Source organism: Tupaia chinensis, unplaced genomic scaffold (genome assembly GCF_000334495.1).
Source record: "Tupaia chinensis unplaced genomic scaffold, TupChi_1.0 Scaffold148488_1, whole genome shotgun sequence".
In the NCBI taxonomy this organism is placed as follows: Eukaryota; Metazoa; Chordata; class Mammalia; order Scandentia; family Tupaiidae; genus Tupaia; species Tupaia belangeri.
The window spans coordinates 193,780-207,184 of NW_006208337.1; the positions used below are offsets into that span (position 1 = coordinate 193,780).

General features: G+C 43.0%; 1 protein-coding gene across 1 annotated transcript in view; it reads left to right on the top strand.

Moving 5' to 3' along the window:
* The first annotated feature begins 678 nt into the window (after positions 1-678).
* The window catches only part of PRKDC (protein kinase, DNA-activated, catalytic subunit), a 203,018-nt gene continuing 190,291 nt past the window's right edge, over positions 679-13,405 (top strand). Inside the window, exons 1-7 of the mRNA XM_006170448.3 lie at positions 679-860; positions 2,500-2,576; positions 2,675-2,767; positions 5,116-5,190; positions 5,884-5,992; positions 6,612-6,724; positions 6,812-6,911. Coding sequence (XP_006170510.1) covers positions 707-860; positions 2,500-2,576; positions 2,675-2,767; positions 5,116-5,190; positions 5,884-5,992; positions 6,612-6,724; positions 6,812-6,911 — 721 coding nt within the window. The 5' untranslated portion in view covers positions 679-706. The remainder of the gene's footprint in view (positions 861-2,499; positions 2,577-2,674; positions 2,768-5,115; positions 5,191-5,883; positions 5,993-6,611; positions 6,725-6,811; positions 6,912-13,405) is intronic.

A 13,405-nucleotide genomic window follows, 5' to 3' on the forward strand; every position in this document is an offset into this window, starting at 1 on the left:
CCCAGCCCGCTCGGCACCAATCACAGCGCCGCTCTGGCCTGGCCCCGCCCTCGGGAGGCGCCACTGCTCACGGACGGGGAGGGCCGAATGGCTCCTGGGGCCCTGCGGGAGCGGACGCACCGCTCGCTCGGCCCCTCCGCAGTTCACTTGGTCTGACCCGCTCTCCCACCGAGTTTTCGCGGGAAATCTGGGGAGGCCGACCCGACCTGGTCTCAGAGGGGTGCTCCTCAGGACGGCACTGGCCAGGAGTATCAGTTTTTGCTCCTCGGGCCTGTTTCACTTCCAAAGACATTCCAAGCACACTTATACTCTTTACTGAGAACAAACTGGACATCTTGACCCAGGCTCCCAGCTTGGCTTTGTGTTTTCCTCTGGTGTTTTGCCAAGCCCAACACCAAGCGTCCTTCCCATGTATTTCCGCAGGTCAAACCGGGGATTCGTTTGCTCCTTAAATTTAGATGTGTGCAGGCTAAGCGTTCTGTGCGCTACGCAGTCGTAAATTTGCCACAGGGTAGTTCAAGTCCGGTCTAGGAAGACCTTCTCGCGATAGTCTTATTGAAGGTTCCCGCGCCCGGAGCCCCGCCCCGCGCCCCGGAGCCCCGCCCTGCGCCCCGGAACTCCGCCCCGCGCTCCGGAGCCCCGCCCCGCGCCTCTCAGCTTTTCCGGTCTGGGCTAGAAGCGCGCGTGCGCCGGACGGCTGAGCGGCATGGCGGGCTCCGGATCTGGTGTGCAGGACTACCTGCTGCAGCTGCAGGAGTCTTTGTCCGCCACGGACCTCTGCGGCGCTGCCATGGTCGGCTATCAGCTGATCCGCGGCCTGGGGCAGGAGTGCTTGCTGAGCTCCGGCCCCGCGGAGCTGGGTGGGTACCGGGCCGGAGCCGTTCTACGTGCGTGCAGTCAGCGGTTAGGTTCTAGGGTGAATTTCTGTGGATGTGCGAAAGAAGTGATTTGATTTTTCACACTGCTTATTGTCCCTAGCGCTAGAGAAAAAATAATTTATTTTAAAACTATAGAGTTGGTGAAAGTCACCCTAATGGCAGTCGTTGCTCTTCGGAATGTGTGTGTGGGGAGAGGACCAGAGGAAGCGGTTGCTTCCACCTTGATCTTTCCTAAACCCACTATGCCTTTTCCAACCTCTTCTGTTTGCTGTTCCTACTCTGAGGATTGCAGAAACGTAACTGGAAAGCTTTTTTAGCGATACCTGGATGAGAACCTTTGGTAGCAAAGGACCTCTTTTCAGCATTTTAAAATGTAAGCGTGTCATTGTATGAAAACTTATGTATTTCTTTTAACGAGCGCACAGACCTCTCCATGGCCTGCCTTTTTAGTATAAGAGTCAGGTGAGTTTTATCTTCCTCCGTTGTTGGGTTGAATACAGCTTAGAAATGATGTACACGAGGCATTACATGAGATGCTACATGGGGCCTGTGTTTTGTCAAAATGTATGCGAGATTGTCGAAACAATTCATGGAAAATGTATATGAAAAAACTGCATAGAGTTCAAGATTTTTTGCACTGAAATCAACTTGTACTTTAATTACATTTCCTTATGAACTTTCAATTCCCCTTGTAGTAATAATGGGGAAATAACCAAATAAACTAACAACATCATGTGGTTGCTTTCTATCCTCAGGATTTCAGTGTTGGAATTCAGTTTTGTTCATCTAGTATTTTCCTTTTAAAGCAGTTCCAAGTTTACTCTCTGTCAACCGTATACATCCTTTTATTCGAGAGATTCCATGAGAGTGTATTATACAGTTTTCTGTTGCTGCCCTAACCATTACCATGAGCTGAATGGTTTAAAGCAACTCAGGTTTGTGAATCTTACAGCTCTGCAGTCAGAAACCTTAGCAGTGACTCACCAGGCTAGAACCAGGGTAACAGACCTGGTTTTCCTCTCTGAAGACTGGAGGGAAGATGGCATTTCCTCACTCAGGTTATAGGATCGAGGCCCTTGTTTCTTTGCTGATATTCCTGGCTTCTAGAAGCCACCCACTTTCCTTGGGTCTCAGTCCCTTCCTCCATCTTCAGAGCGAGCAACAGCATGTGAAGTCCCTTTGCTGAGAGGTTTGGGCTCTCTTCTCTCCCCTCTTACTTTCTCTATGATTCACTCTTCTTCCTGGTACTTTCAAGCGCCTGTGTAATTGTATAGCACCCACCAGAAAATCCAGGGTGATCTCCCCTTTTAAGGTCTCCAGATTGGCAACCTTAGTTCCTTCTACCACCTTCATTTCCTTTTGCCAAGTAAATGAACATGTTCACAGGTGCGATTCCAGGGATTAGGATGTGGGCACTTTTGTGGGGAGCATTATTCTGCCTATCACATCCCCGTGGAGCATCATCTAGAATTTTCTGCTTTCCTAGTCTTTACATAGCAGCCTTAAATTACTGCTGTATCCCTTCTAAGGCTTCCTCAAAACTCATGCAACTCTTCTAGGATGGTTTATGAAATGCTTCTTTGCAGTGCCTTTAACCTTTTCATTTATTTTTTTTGTCCAGCATTACAGACGTCCTTAGTTTTTTCCAAAGACTTTGGTTTGCTTGTGTTTGTTCGGAAATCGCTTAACATTGATGAAGTAAGTTGACAATATTAATTTTATCCTTCTTGTATATTCTTTTATGTTGGAGTGACTCTTCTTACCCATACTTACTATGTGTATTTCTTCTGTTATAGTTTCGTGATTGTAGAGAAGAAGTCCTAAAATTTTTATATATTTTCTTAGAAAAAATAGGCCAGAAGATTTTGCCTTACTCTCTTGATGTTAAGGTAAGGAACAAAAACCACACCTCATAGGTACTGAAATTGTTTTACTTTTTAGATTTTTTTTTTTTTTTTTTTTTGTAGGGAGATTTTTACTGTAAGGCATGTGTGCTTGCCAGAGATAAGCAGAGACATAGAAAGTGAGACATCACCCCCCAAGGGGATGGCTGTACCACAATACCTTCTCTATTTTCCTCTTGGGATTTTGGGCACGCATGCACACGTGCCCAGCATGAGTTTTAAGCCTCCAGTTCTGAAACTCAAACTCTGGTCCCCTATGTGGGAGTCCAGCGATATAACCATTATACCATCTGCTGGTCCATGTTTTTCAGATTTTTTGCCATACGGCGCATGTACTCGTGGGAGAGACGGGGGTAGAGGAGGGGGTCGTGAGAAATCATCCATTGGGGGATGGCCACAGTCTAGTCCCTTCTGCATTCTCTTTGAGATTTTGGCCATACATGCACAGTGTGTTTCTCAAGCTGCTGGGTCTGGGATTCAAACCATGTAGTTGGTCATGTGGGATTCAGCACCTTAACTATCACGCCACCTGCTGGCCCCTCTGTTGACATCTATTTTCACTTGTGTAAAGAACTTGGACTTTTATTTCACTTTTTCCTTTTCTTGTTGAGGAGTTTATTTATTTCTGCTTGGTTTATGTTAGATACAAATTGGGCTATTCATTACTTTTTAGAGTTAATAAACTAGGCCCTTGTCAGAGAAACTACTTTTTTACTATTATTATTTTTTGGTAAACATTTTGAAAACTTTCTGTATGTGGGGTAATACAAAAAAGTCCTTGATAGCTTAGATTTTTGGAGCAGTGGGAGGTTTTCGAGAAGCTACACTAGGTAGGATTTGGATTTCCTTTAGTTTCTAAGTTCTCATTGGTGAGGAGAAAGTAAAAAAATTTGGCTTTCTTGTGGCTCCCATCCTCTTCCAACCTGCGCTCCTCAGGTCAGCGTTGAGGTGAGGCAGCAGGTGGGATGGAGGTTACGATGCTAGATCCCACACGGCTGCCTGTACGGTTTGAGTCACAGACCCAGAGGCTTGAGAATCACACCGGGCGTATGTGTGTGCACACCCAAAGTCCTGAGATGAGATTAGAGGAGATGAGATTATGGCATGGCTGTCTCTCGTGGGGGTAGTGAGTTCTCACTTCATTGCCCTCTCTCACTCTCACTCTCTGGTAAGTGCACGTGCCCTATAGCAAAAACTGGAAAAAAAAACGTTGATGAAGAAGGATGTACTCAGAGTATTTATAAGAAGACATATTGTAAACTATTAGGTTATCAGAAAAGTCACGACGCGTTTTTCTTTTTTTAGAGAGATTTCGCTATAGTGTGCCTGCGCTTGCCAGAGAGACTCAGAGAGACAGAGAGCGAAACTCCTCCCCTCAGGAGGATGGCTAAGCTGTAGTCTCTTCCCCTCCACTTTCCTCTCGTGATCCTGGACGTGCACATGCACTTGGTGTGTTTCATGCTATGGCGTCCGGGACTTAAACCACGGTTGGCCACGTGGGAGTCCAGCGATGTAACCATTATGCCATCTGCTGGTTCCAGTGATGGGTTTTTCTATGTAAAAATGCATCATGGCTTTTCTGACATCCCAATATACTATGAGGCATTTCCTCAGGAACGGGTCTTTATCGTTTTCCCTTTGACTTCTAGTCTGTCTTGGTTAGAATCCTAATTACCTCCGTCGTGGGAGTAGCGAATATTGGTAGAGTGCTTCCTAGTTTACAGAGTTTTTTTTTTTTTCAGATGGTTTGTCTTACTTGACTTTTACCAAAACTCTGTGGGGCATGTGTTCTTAATTTCTCTAGCTTACAAATGAGACTTAAATATTAAAAAAATCTATTACCTCTAAAGAAGATGTACAATAATAAAAAAATGTAACAAGGTAAGAAAAGAAAGAAGAGAAAAAAACCTTACCCCTATTTTGGAGTCAGGTCTTCTGGTTCCAGAGTGCCTGTAGTACCAGGCATTAGTCTCTGAATTTCTCTCGTCGTCTTTTTTATACGTCATTCCTTCTTTCTTGATATATGGCAGCAGGTACTGTGGGAGTAGGTAAGATAGAGTGAAGAGTAATTTATTTTCATTTAAATCATGCTGAGGTGTCCATTTACATTGTACTTTTTGGTTATTGTTGATACTGTTGTCATAGCATATTGCATCTGTGTTTTCAGTAATCTTTAATCTGTGTATTTGTGGACTCCCATGCTATACTCGTAGTACATACTGAAGTTTGCAATGTCCGGTAATGATAGTGGCATTGCTCCTTTCAGGCACGTACTTTGAGCTGTCCTTAGTAGGTATTAATGATGGTTTGGTGTGTCTCTTTGTGAAATGCAGAACACGTGCACCAGTGTTTATACAAAAGATAGAACTGCTAAATGTAGAGTTCCGGCCCTGGACCTTCTTATTAAGGTAATTTTATATTTACAAGTACCACCGTTTTATATTAAACATGTAATTTGAAGGACAGAAAATGGGAATTTGGGGTTTCTTTGGTTGAGAGTGGAGGGCAGAGAGGCCGACTCATACCCACTCACTGGTGAGGTGTGTGTTTCTAACCAGCACTTGACCGTGCCCTGGTGTCTTGTCCTTGGACATCCCTGGGTAGTAAGAGATCTTTGCATTGTGAGAGGACTGAAGGAGGAATGGAAGTAAGGAATTTACCACTCTGCCGTTCATCACCTTCATTTAGTGAAACCTGATGGTGTTAGGAATGGCCAGAAGGTCACCTTGACAGATCTCTGTGGAGGCAGTGGGTCTTTGTATTTAAGGGTTGTGGGGTTCACCCTCACCTCCCTCTTGTCACTTCTGAGTTCATTATTTTGGAATTCTTTTGGGTCTGGTTGGTCCTTAGTCTTGAGTGCTCCTTAGGTGATGGTTCTGATCACGTTACTGTTTTTTGCGAGGATCAGATTACCTTAGACAGCCCTTCCCCTTCACCCACCTCAGCCCTACCTTCCAACTAGTCTGGGTAAATATGAGGCCTAAGATGCCAAGTGTATGTCGGCCACAGGCATGTGAGCCTGAAACTTGGCCGCATACAGACACGCTGTGATAGGGGAAGCCTTCACTTTCTACCTTAAAACATGTGATTTCCTTTTTTAGTTATTTCAGACTTTGAGAAGTTCTAGACTCATGGATGAATTTAAAATTGGAGAATTATTTAGTAAATTCTATGGAGAACTTGGGTGGAAAACAAAAATACCAGATACAGGTGAGATACATTAAAGTCTCATTTTCATATACTTTAATCACCTTACAATAGGACTTAGATTTCCACTGCCAAGGTCTTTATATATTTCACCATGGTTTCTTTTTATTAAACAAGTCAAAATGGAAACAAAACAGGGTATGAAGTCTTCCACGTGTAAAAACGTTAGGCACAACAAAATGATTCCTCTTCTTAAAATTCTATTTAAGTTTATTTATTTATTTACTTATTTATTTATTTATTTTTGACCAGAGAGGGACTAGGGATGGGGTGGGGGGCGGGGAGAGAGAGAGAGTAAGAGTGAAAGCAATTCACCAATTCCGGGATTCAAACTGCAGTTGGCCATGTACGAGTCCAGCGTCCTCAACCACCACGCCACCTGCTGACCCCACAAAATGGTTTCTTTAAATAAAAAATTCATAGCACATGTCAAATATAATTTATGATAGTAGCTTTCCTTAAAACTTATAGGTAAAGATTCTGGTGTATAAAATTAGTTATCTTGTATTTAGTATTGCAAAGTTGCTTTTGAAATAAACATTTTACTATTCTTACAATATTGTTAATTTAGGTCATTTAAATGTAGTTTTAGACTTTCATTTGTCTAAAATTTTGTTTGCAGTTTTAGAAAAAATATATGAGCTCTTAGGAGTGTTAGGCGAAGTTCATCCTACTGAGATGATAAGTAATTCTGAAAACCTGTTCCGGGCTTTTCTGGGTGAACTGAAGACCCAGGTATGACCAACTTTATGATATTCTGCTTCCATAGACTTAGTTGTGCTTTCCTCTTTGAACAATATCTTTCTAAAACTTTTCTTTTAGATGACGTCGACAGTAAGAGAGCCCAAATTACTTGTTGTGGCAGGATGTCTGAACGGGTTGTCTTCACTTCTGAGTAACTTCACAAAGTCCATGGAAGAAGGTATTGCCTGTTTTCACTTGATTTCCATTTTCTATTTCAATATATAAGTCTAACCATATTTTGCTTTTTATTTTTTTGAGTTTTTAAATCAAATTGAGAATCCACATGCAGTTGTGAAAAGTAATTCGGAGAGACCCTTATGCCCTCCCATTTCCAATGACAATGATGTTATTCATAACTATAGGATGGTAACACAATAGGATGTTCATGTTGACATCAGCCGCTCACCCTGTCAGATCTTACCAGTTTCATGTGCACGCATCTGTATGTTTATTTAATTCTGTGGAGCTCTGGAACACGTGTATGTGCCACTGTAGTCAAGATACTGATTAGATTCTGTATCTTGAAGCAACTATCTTGTACTGTCCTTCTATAGCCATAGTCATCTCCCCACCCCAATAAGCAGTGACCTATCTCCATCTGTAAATTTGTTATTTCGAGTTACACAAATGAACACACAGTGTGTAGCTTTTTGCATCTGGCTTATTTCACTTAGCATGGTGTCTTCCAGATTCATCCATGTTGTAACAGGGATCAGAATTTCCTTTTTTAGTTTTTTGCCATAGGGCTTGTGCACTCACTGAAGAGAGAGAGGGAAAGTGAGAAATCATCCTTCGGGGGGATAGCCACACCGCAGCCCCTTCTCCATCCTCGTCCTGGGGTTGTGGGCATGCATGTACATGTGCCTGTGATTTTCAAGCCACCAGGTCCGAGACTCAAACCGTAGTTGGCCTTAGTTGGAAATCCAGTGCCTTAACTACCATGCCACCTGCTTACCCGGATTTTCTTCCTTTTTAAGCTTGAATAACCTCGAATATCTTTCTTTAAAAAAAAATAAGCAAGAGAGGAAGAAAGAAACAAAGGAACGGTCAAAGTCAGTAAACAGCACAAGGGCAATAATAAGTCCTTATTAAAAATTACTTTAAATGCATATGGACATTACTCTCCAACCAAGAGATAAAGAGCAGTCAAAGTATTAAAACAAACAAATAAGACCCAATAGAAACTAGTAAGGACATTGATAACTACTTCATGAGCTCCTAGAACAGATCGTATGAACAAACCACATTTTGTTCATTCATCCATCAGCGAGCACTTGGTTTGCTTCTTCTTTTGGACTATTGTCAGTAGTACTGCCATTAGAGGACAAGTATATGTTGAGATGCCTTGCCTTTTTTTTTTTTTTTTTAAATAATTTTATTTATTATTATTATTTTTTAATTTGACCAGAGAGAGACAGAGTAAGAAAGTACACCACCAGGTCCAGGACGTCAATCAAGGTCAGTCATGTGGGAGTCCAGAGCCTTAACCAGCATGCCATCTGTGAGCCCTGCTCTCCTTTTCTTTCTTTTTTCAGAAGGGTGTTTGCTAGATGCTATGGAGTTTTGTTTCTAAGTTTTTGAGGAGCAGCCATAATGTCTTTCATAGTGGCTGCACAATTTTACATTATACCAGCAGTGTACCGGGATTGCAGCCTCTTCACTTCCTCGCCAGCACATATTGCTTGGCTCTTTGCCAGTAGACACCCTCATGGATGTGAAGTGGTATCTCATTCCAGCTTTGATTTGCATTTTCCTGATGTTAGTAATGTTGAACATATTTTCATGTGCTTGATGACCATTGTTTAAATTCTTTGGAGAGGGACCAGCAGGACTCCCATGTTCAACTACAGTTTGAGTCCTGGTGGCTTAAACTCATGCCTGGCGCGTGTGCATGCATGCCCAAGATCCCAAGAGGAGAAAGGAGAAGGGATTGCAGCGTAGCCATCCCCCCCAGGAGGGGGGGTGATTTCTCGTTTTCTGTCTCTCTGTCTCTCTCTATCTTTCTGGCAAGTGCACGCACCCTCTAGCAAAAACCTCTCCAAAAAAAAAGAAAAAAAATTTCTTTGGAGAAATAACATTCCATTTAGGTCCTTTGCCCATCTTTTAAGGTTAATGAGGTTTGGCGTTTTCTTGTTGAGTCGGAGGACTTTATGTATTCTGGAAATCAGTTTCTTGTAAGATACGTGATTGGTAAATATTTTCTCATATTCTATGGGTTGCCTTTTTCCTTTATTGTCATGTCATTTGATGAAAAAAAAATCTTTCTTTCTGTTTTTTATTTTTAAGAGGTTTTTTCGCTATAGGGCACATGTGCTTGCCAGATAGACAGAGAGAGACATAGAGACAGAAAGCAAGAAATCACCCCCCAGGGGGGATGGTCACGCTGCAATCCCTTCTCCTCCATTCTCCTCTCGGGATCTTGGGTATGCACGCACACGCGCCCAGCGTGAGTTCCAAGCCACCGGGTCCAGGACTCGAACCATGGTCGACTATGTGGGAGTCCAGCGACATAGCCATTACGCTAACTGCTGGTTCCCAAAAATTCTTTATGTTAATGAAGTCCACTTTATCTAAATTTTCTTTTATTGCTTTTGATGTCATAGCCATGAAATTGTTGCCAAATTTCCATAGAATTACTTCTGTGCCTTTGTAAAAAAAAATCAATTGGGTATATCTTTGTGAGTCTATTCCTGGGTTATCTGTTCTCATCTGTTCATCTGTTTGTCCTCTTGTCAGAACCATGCTATCTTTTTGACTATGGCTATACAGTTAGCTTTACATTGAGCTGAGTGAGTTTTCCCATTTTCTTTTTTGAATTTTCCAGAGAGTATGTGTGCTTACTAGAGAAAGAGAGAGGGAAAGTAAGAAAGCGCTCTTTCCCCCAAGAGGAATGTTCATACCACGATCTCTCTTCCATTTCTCCTTCCTTTTGGGAATTTGGGCATGTACTCATGTATTCATGTTTTACAAACTGCCAAATCTGGGACTCAAACCACACAGTGAGGTATGTGGTATTCAGCCACCTTAACCGCCACACACTGGCTGCCCTTCACCTTCCTGTTACTTTTCTTTTTTTTCTTTAAGTTTTTACCATATGCCTTAGCAGAAAAAGAGAGAGAGATGAGAGAGGGAAAGTAAGAGATCAACTCCCAGAAGGATGGCCATGCCACAGTCCCTACTCCTCCATTCTCCTCTTGGGATTTTGGGTACACACACACCCCTACACCGCTGCCTGGCTTGATTTTTAAGCCACCAGAGCTGAAATCATGGTCAGCTATGGGTGTATGATTCTCTCCCCGGAACTAATTCCTGTTGTTTCTGTACCAGTTCAAATGCTACCATGTCTACATCTTTTTTCAGAAGAAATCTCTTCTTGTCTTGAATTTTAATGTAACTTTCATTCTATCTCTTTTAGGATATTGTCTTACAAAAGCCCTGATGTTTGTCTCACCTTATTTTATTTATTATATTATTATTCTCATTTAGAGAATTTCAGTATTGGGTGCATGTGCTTGCTCACCAGAGACAGAAAGTGAGATATTTCCCCCAAGGGGAGATGGCCACTCTGCAATCCCTTCTCTTCTCTTCTCCTCTTGAGATTTTGGGCACGCATACACATGCACCCGGCATGAGTTTTTAAGCTGCTACATCCAGGACTCAAACCGTGATTGACTGTGAAAGTCCAGCGCCTTAACAGCCACCCCACCTGCTGGCCTCAGATTTCTTTTAAAATAATCTTTTAGGGCTAAATGTCTTATTTGCACTTTAAAAAGCAATACATTTTGTAACACTTAAAATAGTGTCAACTCATTTAATTTTAAGTTACTTTAGGGGAACACTGTTACCACCTATGAAACAGAACTTAAAAGCAATAGGGAAGGCTCTTATGAATTATAAAATAAGCCTAGCTTCATGGTATAATTGGTACCAAACTCAACTGCATCTCTAGAAGCCACATGACGGATGGGTTCAGCTCCACAGGTTGGCTTGAAAATATGCTAGGCATATGCATGTCCAAGGTCCTGATTAGCTGAGAAGAGGGGGCGGGATCAGAGCCTGCTACCATACTGCCGAGCACGCTTTTCTCTCTGTCTCTCCTTCATTCGTACATGTATGCACATTCTCTATCATGAGAATAAACTTAAAAAAAAATTACAAAATCTGATGAAAGAAATCCAGGATGACCTAAATAAAAGAGAGATACCATTTTTAAAGGATTAGAAAAACTCCACATGGTAAAAATGCCAGTTCTCCCCAAATTGACATACAGGTTTAATACAATGGCTACTGGAATTTCAACAAGGTTTTTTTCCAGACACAAACTTGTTCCAGAATTTGTAATGGAAAATCACAGGCCCCACAATATAAACATTATTTTGTAAATGAAAAATAGAAAATAAAATGGGGGGGTGGGTGTTCTGGTGGTTAAGGCACTGGATGCCTACATGGAGTTTTGTTTTGTTTTGTTTCCATTAGGTTAAAATTGAAGAAATTGCTGATAGTCACGTTTGACCTGTAAAAATAGCAATTTTATATTAGGTGTTTTTTTTTTTTGAGAGATTTTCACTGTAGAGCGCGTGCGCTCACCAGACAGACAGAGAGAGACATAGAGACAGAAAGCAAGAAATCACCCCCCAGGGGGGATGGTCACGCCGCAGTCCCTTCTCTTCCATTCTCCTCTCGGGATCTTGGGCACGCATGCACACGCGTCCAGCGTGAGTTTTAAGCCACCGGGTCTGGGATACAAACCGCGGTCGACTATGTGGGAGTCCAGCGACATAGCCATTACGCTAACTGCTGGTTCCCTATATTAGGTTTTAACATCACTTTACTCACCTTGAAAAAGATGTGCCTCCCTTAAGTCTCACTCCAGCATGAGAATGCATTGCCTGTGAAAAATAGTGGCACCTGTTACTCGCTTACTGTGTGCTGAACGACTGCTAGACCCTTTGGAGGATGTCCTGTAATAATTTGTAAGACTGGTAATTTGTAAGTTTGGTAATTTTTCTACCTTAAAGAGATGATGAAACCAAGACTGGTAACTTGACTGGTCATGCAGTGACTAGGGTGGAGGGTAGAATCTCAGCCCCAAAGATGTCCCCACCTTATAATCCCAGAACCTATTACGCTATATTACAAAGGGGGGTTACTCTTGCTAATCAGCTGACCTTACAATACGGAGATTCTGGATTGTCCAGGTGGGCACGTTGGGATTACTGGGTCGTTCACTGTGGAAGAGGGAGGCAGGAGAGGAGGTCAGAGTGATGTGATGTGGTGTGAGAACCTTGACCTGCCGTTGCTGCTGTGACAGGGGAAGGGCCTTGAGCCAAGGTATAGGGGTGGAGAGAAGAGCCTCTAAAAGCTGGAAAATGGGAAATGGATCTTCTTAGAACCTCAGCAGCGAACACAACCCTGTTGACACCTTGGTTTTGGCCTGTGAGGCCCACTTCAGATTCTGACCTGCAGCGCTGTGCGGCGGTAGTTGTGTCATTGAGCTATTGCATGCACAGTGACTTGTTGCAGAGACAGCAGGAGACAAACACAGCTCCTGAGTGGCATGTCTGGGATTTCAGCCTTGGCCTGAGGCTGAACTTCACACTTTTCCTGTAATAAGTCCACACAGAACTGATGTAGTATAAATTTTCTGGGCACTTTCTGTCTAAGGAGTAATGAGTTTGATCAGTGATCAAAATCCTTAATTTCCTACTGTCATGGGCTCAGTCTAGGGGAGGAGACAGACAGTGGACCGTTAGCAGGCTGTTCAGATCTCAGCGTTAAGTGATCACATAGGCTCCAGGAAGGAAAATGACAGTGTGGAGAGGTGGAGGATGCACATGGCCCACTGGCACACTCTAGGGATGTAGCTCAGAAGCTGTGGTCTGCAGCATGAGGACAGAATGGGACGGCCATGCCAAAATCCCTTTCCATTGTCTTCTTGGGATTTTGGGTATGCATGTATATGTGCCTGGTGTATTTTTTCAAACTGCCGAATGTAGGACTCAGGCCATCAAGTTGACTATGGGGGATCCAGAACCTTAACCACCATGCCACCTGTTGACTGAGCCCTGAGTTATCTCCCCCCCCAACTAACTCCTGTTGTTTCTGTACCAGTTCAAACGCTACCGAGTCTATAAAGGTTTTCTCAGCAGAAACCTCGTCTTCAATTTTAATGTTCTTTGGATCTCTTTTAGGACGTTATCCTAAAAAAAGCCTGATGTTTGTCTCACCTTATTTTAATTAATTTATTGTTATTATTTTTATTTAGAGATTTTTGCTATTTGGTGCATGCACTTATTAGGGAGACAGAGACAGAAAGTGAGGAATCATCTCTCAGGGAGGATGGGCACTCCGCAGTCCTTTCTCTATTCTCCTCTCGGGATTTTGGGCACACATACACATACACCTGGCGTGAGTTCTAGGCTGCTGGGTCCAGGACTCAAACCACGATCAATTATATGGGAGTCCAGTGGTGTAATGACTACACCGTCTGCTGGTCTGTTGTTACTTTAAGTTTGCCAGAGGGAACGTGTGCTCAGCAGAGAGAATCAGATTGGATGGGGAGTGAGAAAACAAACCACCAGTTCCAGTTTTCAAATTACCATCAGCCATGTGGGAGTCCAGTGCCTTAATCACCATGCCACCTGCTGGCTCCAGTTCCTCTGACCCCCCCCC